Source organism: Oncorhynchus tshawytscha, unplaced genomic scaffold, assembly GCF_018296145.1.
Source record: "Oncorhynchus tshawytscha isolate Ot180627B unplaced genomic scaffold, Otsh_v2.0 Un_contig_2394_pilon_pilon, whole genome shotgun sequence".
Lineage (NCBI taxonomy): Eukaryota > Metazoa > Chordata > Actinopteri > Salmoniformes > Salmonidae > Oncorhynchus > Oncorhynchus tshawytscha.
Window position 1 is genome coordinate 157,511 of NW_024609614.1, and position 13,173 is coordinate 170,683.

General features: G+C 41.0%; 1 protein-coding gene and 1 pseudogene across 1 annotated transcript; one reads left to right on the plus strand and one right to left on the minus strand.

Moving 5' to 3' along the window:
• Positions 1-843: 843 nt before the first annotated feature.
• LOC112259271 lies at positions 844-2,408 on the minus strand (annotated as a pseudogene).
• A 5,312-nt stretch (positions 2,409-7,720) lies between these two features.
• Positions 7,721-10,782, plus strand: LOC121845275 (4-galactosyl-N-acetylglucosaminide 3-alpha-L-fucosyltransferase 9-like). The gene is made up of 2 exons (XM_042316280.1): positions 7,721-7,936; positions 9,064-10,782. The coding sequence occupies exon 2, from the start codon at positions 9,069-9,071 to the stop codon at positions 10,113-10,115; it is 1,047 nt and encodes a 348-aa protein (XP_042172214.1). The 5' UTR covers positions 7,721-7,936; positions 9,064-9,068; the 3' UTR covers positions 10,116-10,782.
• Positions 10,783-13,173: the final 2,391 nt, after the last annotated feature.

Below are 13,173 nucleotides of genomic sequence, written 5' to 3' on the forward strand. Positions count from 1 at the left end.
ATTTGGAGTCACACTCAAAATTAAAGTGGAAAACCACACTACAGGCTGATCCAACTTTGATGTAATGTCCTTAAAACAAGTCAAAATGAGGCTCAGTAGACCTCCCTACAACGCCTGGGCATGCTCCTGATGAGGTGACGGATGGTCTCCTGAGGGATCTCCTCCCAGACCTGGACTAAAGCATCCGCCAACTACTGGACAGTCTGTGGTGCAACGTGGCGTTGGTGGATGGAGCGACCCTCATGGAGTCTGTTTCTGACCATTTGAGCAGACACATGCACATTTGTGGCCTGCTGGAGGTCATTTTGCAGGGCTCTGGCAGTGCTCCTCCTGCTCCTCCTTGCACAAAGGCGGAGGTAGCGGTCCTGCTGCTGGGTTGTTGCCCTCCTACGGCCTCCTCCACGTCTCCTGATGTACTGGCCTGTCTCCTGGTAGCGCCTCCATCCTCTGGACACTACGCTGACAGACACAGCAAACCTTCTTGCCACAGCTCGCATTGATGTGCCATCCTGGATGAGCTGCACTACCTGAGCCACTTGTGTGGGTTGTAGACTCTGTCTCATGCTACCACTAGAGTGAAAGCACCGCCAGCATTCAAAAGTGACCAAAACATCAGCCAGGAAGCATAGGAACTGAGAAGTGGTCTGTGGTCACCACCTGCAGAACCACTCCTTTATTGGGGGTGTCTTGCTAATTGCCTATAATTTCCACCTGTTGTCTATTCCATTTGCACATCAGCATGTTAAATTTATTGTCAATCAGTGTTGCTTCCTAAGTGGACAGTTTGATTTCACAGAAGTGTGATTGACTTGGAGTTACATTGTGTTGTTGAAGTGTTCCCTTTATTTTTTTGAGCAGTGTATTTGACGAATTCGCAGTTACTGCACTTTTACTGCACTTTTAGGGCAGAATAGCCTAACATTTTTAGGCAATCACCTTTGACCTAATATTGAGTTTCTTGGCTCTAGGTATGTTTAACATAGACATGATGTCATATTGCAATGAACTGTATGTCCAAGCAAAATAAGCTCTAGTCTACTGCAGAATCAAGGGTTTCCACCACTATTTACATACGTCTGTTAGAAATGATTCCTTCCAATTTAGCGTAGGCTTCACAGGCCGCAGCCTAAAGTGGATCAGGCAGAAATCTGCTCAGTTGCTGAAACAATTCATGCACCTAACCCAGTGCCATTTGGATCAGATTGGTTGTGACCTGGTATTGCTGTTTCTGATGGACAAATTGGCACGGTCTACAGGCATGGTTAATAGGAAAGACACATCAATTAACTTTGAAGAACTTCCTCCACCTGAACAACTTAGTATTCATCCTCACTCATGCTCTGTAGATACTGAGCCAACTTCTCCGGTTTGGGGAAATCATCCACATGGACAAAGGCATCACCTGGGATGAACTTCTCATAAACCTGCTTGGGCGGTCCTAGGGCAACTGGCACAGAGCCCAACTTCATGGCATTGAACAGTTTCTCAGTCATATAGTCAGGGTGTTCTCTCGTATTGTCAAATGACAAGTAGAACTTACAGCTGACCACTGTGCTTGTATATTCTTCATTACTAATTTGCTTGTTATTAAAGTAGGCTCCATATGTGTTGATAGTTATGAACTTGCTCAGGAGTTGGTCATATTTGACCCTATAATGGTTCCCGTTCCAGTTGCTTTACAATCCAGCAGTTTGTAACCTTCTTCTCAATGGGTAGGTCTTCGTCAATCTCACTGTTCTTGAAGACTAATCTCTTGCACACATTAATGTCAGCATTCCAACAGTAGTTGAATGTCACGTTGAAGAGTTTCCCCAGTCCAGATGTCTTACGTGTGTTCATTGGCGACTCAAAATTCATCCACACCCATTTGTGGAAGGTGGGCCTTGGGTTCTTGGGGCAGGTTGGATAAATCCTCTTGGATCTCTCTGTGGTTGGATGAGAACGGCGTCCCCTTGACTGTACAGCTCCCTGTCCACTGACAGATGACAGCCTTCGATGTTGAACGTTTGACCTGCAGGATGTGAGGTCAAAGTCAAATCAAATTCAAATCAAATCAAATTGATTTATATAGCCCTTCGTACATCAGCTGATATCTCAAAGTGCTGTACAGAAACCCAGCCTAAAACCCCAAACAGCAAGCAATGCATGTGTAGAAGCACGGTGGCTAGGAAAAACTCCCTATAAAGGCCAAAACCTAGGAAGAAACCTAGAGAGGAACCAGGCTATGTGGGGTGGCCAGTCCTCTTCTGGCTGTGCCGGGTGGAGATTATAACAGAACATGGCCAAGATGTTCAAAGTGATATTTGAAGTGCCAGAACCAGACCAGTAGTAGGGTGTCTTTGTCTTGTGACCTGGGTTGAACTGGAGAGAGATCTTTCGATGCCTCTGACTGTACCTTTGTATGGCATGGTGACAGCCCATGGTAGAACATAGTTAGGGCACAGCCGATCACAATGCAGATTAAGACATCATGGTGTGCATTGAGAGTTGGCTTCATCAGACATTGGAAAATAAAATAAGACATTGATGACTTTATAGATTATGTAACTATACAAAACTAATCCTTTCAGGGTTTCCTTCTGAGGAAAGAAGTTCACTTCCAACTACAGTCTAATCAATTCACAAATTGGACTTGACTCTTACGGATGAATTCCTTGTCCAATTCAACAGTCAGGAATTTAAAGGGATTTGATCCCAAATTCAAATTGCATTAAATCAAACTTTGCATTTAAAATCGCAGCACACTTCACAGTAAAACAATGAAAGTGATCAATTGTTTCAATAAGAGACAATAAAAGAGATGAATAACCAAACATAAAGGAAGTGCATATTCAACCAGCAGAATGAAAACGTAAGGTTAGTGTAACGGTACTTGTCATCTGAAGAAGAGGAATCATCGGACCAAAGCGCAGCGTGATAAGTGTTCATGCTTTATTTATTAAAACAGAACACTATCACAAAATAACAAACTGGGACTAACCAAAACAGTCCTGAAAGGTGCAAAACACTAAACAGAAATTAACTACCCACAAAAACCATGTGGGAAAAAGCTACCTAAGTATGGTTCCCAATCAGAGACAACGATAGACAGCTGTCCCTGATTGAGAACCATACCCGGCCAAAACAAAGAAATACAAAAACATAGTAAAAAGAACACAGAATGCCCACCCAAATCACACCCTGACCAAACCAAAATAGAGACGTAAAAAGCTCTAAGGTCAGGGTGTGACAGTTAGGCATAGGAGTCTAAATTATTTAAGGTTAGGCATAGGAGTCTAAATTATTTAAGGTTAGGCATAGGAGTCTAAATTATTTAAGGTTAGGCATAGGAGTCTAAATTATTTAAGGTTAGGCATAGGAGTCTAAATTATTTAAGGTTAGGCATAGGAGTCTAAATTATTTAAGGTTAGGCATAGGAGTCTAAATTATTTAAGGTTAGGCATAAGAGTCTAAATGATTTAAGGTTAGGCATAGGGGTCTAAATTATTTAAGGTTAGGCATAGGGGTCTAAATTATTTAAGGTTAGGCATAGGAGTCTAAATTATTTAAGGTTAAGCATAAGAGTCTACATTATTTAAGGTTAGGCATAGGGCTCTAAATGATTTAAGGTTAGGCATAGGAGTCTAAATTATTTAAGGTTAGGCATAGGAGTCTAAATTATTTAAGGTTAGGCATAGGAGTCTAAATTATTTAAGGTTAGGCATAGGAGTCTAAATTATTTAAGGTTAGGCATAGGAGTCTAAATTATTTAAGGTTAGGCATAAGAGTCTAAATGATTTAAGGTTAGGCATAGGGGTCTAAATTATTTAAGGTTAGGCATAGGGGTCTAAATTATTTAAGGTTAGGCATAGGAGTCTAAATTATTTAAGGTTAAGCATAAGAGTCTACATTATTTAAGGTTAGGCATAGGAGTCTAAATTATTTAAGGTTAGGCATAGGGGTCTAAATGATTTAAGGTTAGGCATAGGAGTCTAAATTATTTAAGGTTAGGCATAAGAGTCTAAATTATTTAAGGTTAGGCATAGGAGTCTAAATTATTTAAGGTTAGGCATAGGGGTCTAAATTATTTAAGGTTAGGCATAGGGGTCTAAATTATTTAAGGTTAGGCATAGGGGTCTAAATGATTTAAGGTTAGGCATAGGAGTCTAAATGATTTAAGGTTAGGTATAGGGGTCTAAATGATTTAAGGTTAGGTTTAGGAATGAGGGTTATTCTTTCAGTGAGGTTAGGAAAAGACATAAACATTTATATTGGCTTAGCGTACCACTGTCCGCCATTTATTTTCTGCCAGTTCAGTATACACTACCAAAACAAAAAGGATGACTTAAATACTGTAACAACAGGCCCAGTCCTCAATTGTGTCTCTTACCTGACAATGCATGTAATTTCCTAGCAATGGTGGTCATAAATGCAATGCTCCGCTCATGTACTGTATCACCACAATGAGATGTGCTTGTTTTTAAGCTGATGCAACTGGTTCCACAATAAGGGCAGTTTGGTAACCAGCTGAGCTGTGGGGCTGAGAAATGTAATCACTCTCAGGACCAGCCATGAAATCAAAATGACAGTTTTAACTATGTCTTGAAGCTATGCAGTGTAATGATCTAATTATGTAATTATTAATTATGATGATATAATATAATAACATTGTTTACAAACAATGGAGTTAAAAGGCATATATTTTGGGTTATGATGGTCTCAGTTAACAAGACATTTTACAAGTAATATTCTTAAAGAATGAATGCCGAAATCTCATTGCAACTTTATTAACAACTGTAAAATAGGGGTTAAAGGCACAAGGCCAGCATTCATCATGATAGAGTAGACGTAGGTAATCCTACTTTACCTAATGTGTCCATAATTAGTAATTTCACTGATCCTATACGGTACAGGAGTCAAACTCATTCCACAGAGGGCCAGGTGTCTGCAGGTTTTCACTCCTCCATTGTACTTGATAGATGAATTAAGGTCACTAATTAGTAAGGAACTCCTACACCTGGTTGTCCAGGGCATAACTGAAAGTTTAAAAAACAAACTTCTAGACAGTAGGCACTTCATGGAATGAGTTTGACACCCCTGCTATACGGCATTAAAACACCCTACATCTCGTCATACACACAATCCATTAATATAGCAGTTAGAGCCTATTCAAGTTCAACAACGCATTGACTTGTTCAAACAAAGCCTCCCTGTTATGTTAGTGTTGCAACCCTAAAGCAAACAGAGCTAAACAGACTGAACTTGTCCAATAAGAAATGCATATTTTCCGTTTTGCCCTAATGAATACAAAGGAGGCAGATACCAAGGTCCTGTTCACCAGGTCATGTCCATATCCTTAGGTAATTAAGGGCGAGGGAAACATACCTGGTGCTGAATGGGGAGTAGAAACACATCACTCAACAATAGCCACGTCTCGCTGATAGAAAGAGGAGAACAGGGAGAATGCAGTTATAGGAATAATATGAAGATAACTGCTCACTAATACACTGAGCTTTTCTATGGTTGTTAGGAGACAAAATAATGACAGTTGATTTCATTTGATGTGAGGTGTTTTTTTAAATAAAGGAAGAGGATAGCTATGGCCTAATGATTTACTTCAGGTTCTTAGATTGGAGATTATGTTACGCGGAGCAGGTGAACCCAAGAGCAGACTCAGACGAGGAGACTTGTTCATATGAATTATATTTGCAAGAAGGACTGGTGGAGTTTACTATGCACAGACACAGAGAAAACAACATGATTGGACGATACAACTCACAAGGCTGAGCTTGCTTTATGCAGATTGGCATAGTGTAGTCCCTATGCAACTGTATGCCTAATAAAATCCCAGTTAATACTTTTTGGATTGAAAAAGTCTAGGTAACCTAGTCATCCCAATTTTGAATATAAACCAAATTTGGTCCCACCCACTGGGCACAGATGTCAGTTCAATGTCTAGTTTAATTTACATTTGGTTGCGATTTCAACTAACATGAATTCAACTTGAAATCAACAGAAAATGTCACCATGTCATTGGATTTAGATTAAAAGTTGGGTGAAAAAAGGCCCAAGACATGCTAACCTCTCACCATTACAATTACATGGGAGGTTAGCATTTCTGGGGGGTATGACATTATAAACAAACAGCAAATTGCATCCAACAAGTTTGTGGAGTCACAACCTTGATGTAATCATTGTGTGCTAATAATATGACACCAAATGTTTTGACATATTGTTTGGAACAATAATAATCTTCAAACATGTAACATTTCCAGAGTTGGGTCTCTGGTACTTTAGAAGAGATTATTAAAGGGGATTAACCAATCACAGCTCTCCTTTAGGGTTGCACATTCAGCAAATCACTAGCAGAGGGAGTTCCCTTTTAATACATTTTCCCATTCACTGTGTTGGTGGTGCTTATAAAATGTATCATAGCTTAGCAGAGCCCACTCTGGAAAAGTTGAAGTTGGAAATTGACATACACTTAGGTTGGAGTCATTAAAACTCATTGTTCAACCACTACACACATTTCTTGTTAACAAACTGTAGTTTTGGCAAGTCGGTTAGGACATCTACTTTGTGCATGACACAAGTCATTTTTACAACACTTGTTTACAGACAGATTATTTCACTTATAATTCACTGTATCACAATTCCAGTGGGTCAGAAGTTTACATACACTAAGTCGACTGTGCCTTTAAACAGCTTGGAAAATTCCAGAAAATTATGTCATGGCTTTAGAAACTTCTGGTAGGCTAATTGACATAATTTGAGTCAATTTGAGGTGTACCTGTGGATTTATTTCAAGGCCTACCTTCAAACTCAGTGACTCTTTGCTTGACATCATGGGAAAATCAAAAGAAATCAGCCAAGACCTCATAAAAGACTTGTAGACCTCCACAAGTCTGGTTCATCCTTGGGAGCAATTTCCAAATGCCTGAAAGTACCATGTTCATCTGTACAAACAATAGTACACAAGTATAAACACCATGGGACCACGCAGCCGTCATACCGCTCAGGAAGGAGAAGCGTCCTGTCTCCTAGAGATGAGCGTACTTTGGTGCGAAAAGTGAAAATCAATCCCAGAACCACAGCAAAGGACCTTGTGAAGATGCTGGAGGAAACAGGTACAAAAGTATGGATATCCACAGTAAAACGAGTTCTATATCGACATAACCTGAAAGGCCGTTCAGCAAGGAAGAAGCCACTGCTTCACAAAATAGATGGCATCATGAGGAAAGGAAAATTATGTGGATATATTGAAGCAACATCTCAAGACATCAGTCTGGAAGTTTAAGCTTGGTCGCAAATGGGTCTCCAAATGGACGATAACCCCACGCATACTCCCAAAGTTGTGGCAAAATTACTTAAGGACAACAAAGTCAAGATATTGGAGTATTTTTATATTTTGAGTATTTACTTCCTCCTCTGATATTTACACTGCTTTACACATATGCATTGTCTTTTAAAATAGTATTTACATTTCATAACACTACTTACACATCATATACTAGGGCTCTCCAACCCTGTTCCTCGAGAGCTATCATCCTGTAGGTTTTCGGTCCGACCCTAATCTAGCGCACCTGATTCTAATAATTAGCTGGTTGATTAGCTGCACCAGGTTATTTACAACTCTGGGGCAGGAGTGAGAACCTACAGGAGGGTCGCTCTCCAACCCACATTGACAAAACTAAGCACATTATGATGGTGTGTATTTCTTTGACAAATTGTACACGGCAGGGAAGTGGGCAGTGCGTCTAAGGTGTGACATGAAGGGCGAAGGCTAGAGAGGCTGTCCCTCTGCCTGCAGTAGCACACCAGTTCTAGGCTTATCCTCACTCAACGTTGTGGAGGCACATGACTGCAATGTGACTCAGCTAGGTGTCAGGTGTGGCTTTTAGTCAAAGTTAGCAACATCATCCTGTTTAAGTTCAAAGTCAAATCTCAGAGCTAGCAGGTAAGCACCCTTCACCCAGTATATTATTTCCTTGAAGAGCAGTGTGGAATGTGGTGTAGATATGAATTATTGGATGTAGCTGTTCCCTATGTTTGAATGGAGTCTCTGTCTGTCTGATTTAGTGTTGAGTTTCCGATGTGTTTGTCTTTTATCAAGTCTGTATCATTGGTTGTTAGAAAAAGGATTTTGTTTCTTTTAACCGACAAGATCGAAAATGAAAACATCAGAATTAACGTTTTATCAGATACTGTGTGTGTGTGTGTGTGTGTGTGTGTGTGTGTGTGTGTGTGTGTGTGTGTGTGTGTGTGTGTGTGTGTGTGTGTGTGTGTGTGTGTGTGTGTGTGTGTATAGATCCTACATAGCTATATTCATGTATTTAAATATTAGCTGGCTTTATGGCAACTTGTTGTTATCAAAACAGTCACACAGGTTTGTTATTACCATGTCATTTATTGTCTACTCTGGTATTTCCCATTGTATAACATGCTGTCTTTCTTTGACTGCGTAGTATGTTTACGTAGAACCTCTCCTCTCATTAGTAACTCTTTAGGTTACATATCCTGCAACCTGTAGTTAATTACCCCGGGCAAGGGTGAAATCACAGCCCCCAACACATTGGGTCCCATGACTCCTTAGTTCAATAGTCTTACTGTATCCTCAATAGTTATTGATATATTCTGGTTCAGAGGGTGGACTCTATACACACAATAGCCCGGATAAGTATCCAGAGTATTTGTTTAGTTTGACCACATGGCTAATTTGTTTCTCTGGATGGAAAGCATGTCCTGTGAACTCAGGATCTTAGTGACAACCACTGCCTCAGTCACTTCAGAAGTCACTAACCTAACAGAAACCTAAGCTTGTCTTATTGACTTTGATTACTGTTATGACAACCACATAATATGCATGACTAGTGAACCAATAAAATGGTCCGCTGATAGAGAACTAGCCTCGTCAGCAGATGTCTGCCCTCACCCTAAAACCTGTCTGTGGTCTGAGTTTGTGATTGACCAGTAGTCCTCGTGCTAAAATAATCATTGTCAACTTTACGAATACATGCAATAATAGTGATTAGATTTAGCCTTTTCTTAATAAACTTATAAACGAACAGCCTTTCCTTTTGGCAGGCCAAATGATGTGTCTTGGACCAAATTGTAGAATTGGGCACCGGAGCCTGATGTGCATTCTTCTGCTGGGCTGCTTGCTGACCTGTCTACTGTACCGACCTGCTATCACCTGGCTCCCTGTCCTGGCCAAGCACTTCCAGGCGGAGCACAAACAGGATGTTACCGTGCTGGTCTGGCACTGGCCCTTTGACCATCCCTTTAAACTGAACTCCTGCAGGTCCTTGTACAACATCGAAGGCTGTCACCTGACAGCGGACAGAGAGCTGTACAGTCAAGCGGATGCCGTTCTCATCCACCACAGAGAAATTGAAGAGGATTTATCCAACCTGCCCGAAGAACCACGGCCATCCTTCCAGAAATGGGTGTGGATGAATTTCGAATCGCCGGCACACACGAATAGAATACCTGGCTTGGAAGATCTGTTTAATGTGACTTTGAACTACAGGCAGGATGCAGACATCAACATGCCTTATGGATCTCTCGTCCCTCGGACTAAAGAGAGGGAGGAGTTTGTCCCACATAAAAACCGACTGGTCTGTTGGATCGTTAGCAACTGGAACCGAGAACACAAGAGGACTTGGTACTACATGGAGCTGCGCAAATTCATCAGGATTCACACCTACGGGGACCCTTTCAACAAAAGGGTATCTCTTAGTGAATACAGAATGATCGTGGCCAGCTGTAAATTCTACTTGTCTTTTGAGAACTCCGTCCATAAGGACTACATCACAGAAAAACTATATAACGCTCTCAAGTTGGGCGCAGTTCCTGTGGTCATGGGCCCGACAAGAGGGAACTATGAGAAGTTCATCCCTGGAGATTCCTTCATCCATGTGGATGACTTCCGCTCGCCCAGAGCCCTGGCCAAACACCTCCTCTTCTTGGACGAGAATGAGGAGATGTACCGTAAATACTTCAAGTGGCAGAGGATCCACACGGTCCGTATCAACAGCTTCCCCATTCAGAATGCCTGCAACAGCTGTGAGTACATCAGAGGCCACCCTGAGAATAGGATGGTTACTGAGCTCTATAAATGGTTCTGGGAGGAATGATGCTGAGACACTTGGAGCAAATCTACTACAAATGAACGATATCCACTTCTCCATAGTCCGGGGTGGGGGGAACTGAGCAAAATGTATCTTTTACACAACGGCAGAAGTGCCAAATTATATTTCATTAAAGTACATTCACCGAACTTCCCCCACTTGAACAAATCATGGGGTGTTACAAGTCATATTTATATATGTTTTACTTCTGTGCTCTTCGCTACTGCTCTACCACATGTTAACTGATGAAAACAGTGTGATGGTGACATACCAACACTATCTGCTTGTTTACTATTGGGTCGTTCCACTAAAAGAGTGCCTTTCGCATCCCTTTTATATTGGTGCACAATGTTCTGCACTAATATTACATTTTAAAAGCCTGTTATAACAAAGCACCCTTTTTAATAGTGACCAAATGGAGAATTCAATAAATCAGATATGTATAAAGGCTTGCTGAAGTGCCAAAATTGAGCATTTTGACATGTCCCTCCATCAACCCTGTGTCACTTCAAGGAAGATTTTAACCCACTTAATCCCCAAATTTCTCCAAGTTTCAACATCATTGTAAAGCCGTAGTTATTGTACTTGGACAAAGTAATCTCTGAAGATTTATTTATTTCATGTAATTCATTTACGTCTGTCCCTCATTTTAAGGTCAACCCTGTTATGTGAACTGAACTTAATATTTACCTTTTTTTAACTAGGCAAGTCAGTTAAGAACAAATTCTTATTTTCAATGACGGCCTAGGAACAGTGGGTTAACTGCCTTGTTCAGATATGGTGAAACTATTCGAACAGATCACGTCAACCCTGTTACTCATAGACAGGCTTTCATTCAATTGCCACTCCCTTTTGCACCAACCTTCCGTTCCCCTGTCACAAGTGGATGTATGGCTTATTTAAGAAAGAATCATCAGCCCTGTTACTTTTTGGGGGCGTTTAATAGGCCCTTACTATAGTCTTTAAAAAAAAATTGAGATGGGGGTAAAATGTATTTTTTAACATGTGCTCTTTTAGACAGACTGTTAAAATTAGGTGAAATCAAAAGTTATTTTTGCCCAAGTTACACTTCTCAAAAGGCACCAAATTGGTGGAAAGACCCTATTAACATTACTGTGAGAGAGATTTGGTTTTGAACTGTAATGCCTGTTGAGAAAGTCTGGTTACTGTTGAAGGTACTATAGCTCTCCTCCCTCTGGTCACTGGAATAGACTCTGTGAGAGACTCCACTGCGATCAGTCCTGCTTTTTCTAAACCACGTGATTGGGAAAGTGATCAAGGTTAATATACGGTAGGTCTCGCTCATATACAGGTATAACTCCCTGTACTGTCAACAGTTGTTAGGCAATTGCCTTTTACTGTACTATGGTTGCTAGGTTGTCACAATGAATGTGTCATGTATTTTCACACGTTTAAGGGACCTTGTTCGCTCCACTGTTAGGCAACAGGGATTGATCACAGACTCAGAGATTCAGTGTATGAATTAGGAAAAGAAAGATTGATGTAGTACAGTGGTCTCCAGCACAATGACTTTACTAAACCCAGTTTACACACCTGTTCCAATACAATACAATGGGTTAGTATGAGACACCACTCTTTACTGCCACCCAAGGGAGTTGAAAGACGTAAATTAATATGTTGCAGTACACCTTGCGACCACTAGACAGCACTGCAACCCCACTGTACACATGCATGTTACATTGTTGAAAAACCATTTGCATCAGTGTGAATATGAATATTTATATATGTGAGAAAATGAATACCATTTGTCAAATGAATGAATATCTGAGCTCAAATGAGAGGTTGGAGAAATGGTGGAGATTAGCTTGTTGCTTAATGGTTTAATTGAAACCTGCCGCTAATTAGCTATGGCTATAATCACCCAAACTTATGAACAACTCCATGATTTTTTCTTCGGCTCTTTCAAATGTAGAGAATAGAATGTGGCCCTGGGAATGAGTGTAAAATGACTGCATCATGAAGAACTCTTAAGTCTGCCCACAACTTTCACCCATTCTTACATCCCTTTGAAAGATCCCTTCTAATGCTTTATTAACTGTACAGTACATACAGAAAACCCCTACATTCTTCTTCTTCCGCAAGTTTCATTATGTTTTGGTCATGGAAACTATTAGAATATCACTATTTCTACCTCCTATTTCTATATTTCTGGTCTATTTCTATCTCCGACCTCCACTAATGTCAGTTAATTTCCCATATTGATGTCGTTATTACCTCACTATGTGGTAACACATATGAGATAGGTGACAGTGTTAACTCTGAGACTTAGTCATGCGTCTAGGGACTGGCTCTGTGGTTTTCAAATAGAGGTAGAATACATCTACAGACGACTCTTGGTTTGGCAGATGCCAGGAGAATGCATAGTGCCAACCGTAAAGTTTGGTGGCGGAATAATGTCTGTGGCTGTTTTTCATGGTTCGGGCTAGGCCCATTAGTTCCAGTGAAGGGAAATCTTACCGCTATAGCCTACAATGACATTCTAGATGATTCTGTGCTTCCGGCTTTGTGGCAACAGTTCGGAGAAGGCCCTTTACTGTTTCAGCATGACAATTCCCCCGTGCACAAAGCAAGGTCCATACAGAAATGTATTGTCAAGATTGGTGTGGAAGAACTTGACTGGCCTGCACAGAGCCCTGACCTCAACCCCATCGAATGCCTTTGGGATGAATTGGAATGCCGACTGCAAACGAGACCTAACCGCCCAACATGTGCCCAACTTAACTAATGCTCTTGAGGCTGAATGGAAGCAAGTCCCCGCAACAATGTTTCAACATCTAGTGGAAAGCCTTCCCAGAAGAGTGGAGGCTGTGATAGCAGATAAGGGAGACCAACTCCATAATAATGCCCATGATTTTGGAATGAGATGTTCTGCGAGCAGGTGTCCACATAGGTTTGGTCACGTAGTGTACCTGTCCATTACTGATGGCTGTCTCCCACCAGTCCCTTCTCTGTTATCCTTTCTTCTTGCTGCTCTCTTCTCTCCCTCTTTCCCCCGCTTGGCTGTAAATGATTGAGCTCTTTCTTTCAAGGGGACCACTCCCTC

What these genes read in the sequence shown, in the direction of transcription:
- LOC121845275 (XM_042316280.1), top strand. Translation starts at nt 9,069, where the DNA reads ATGATGTGTCTTGGACCAAATTGTAGAATTGGGCACCGGAGCCTGATG.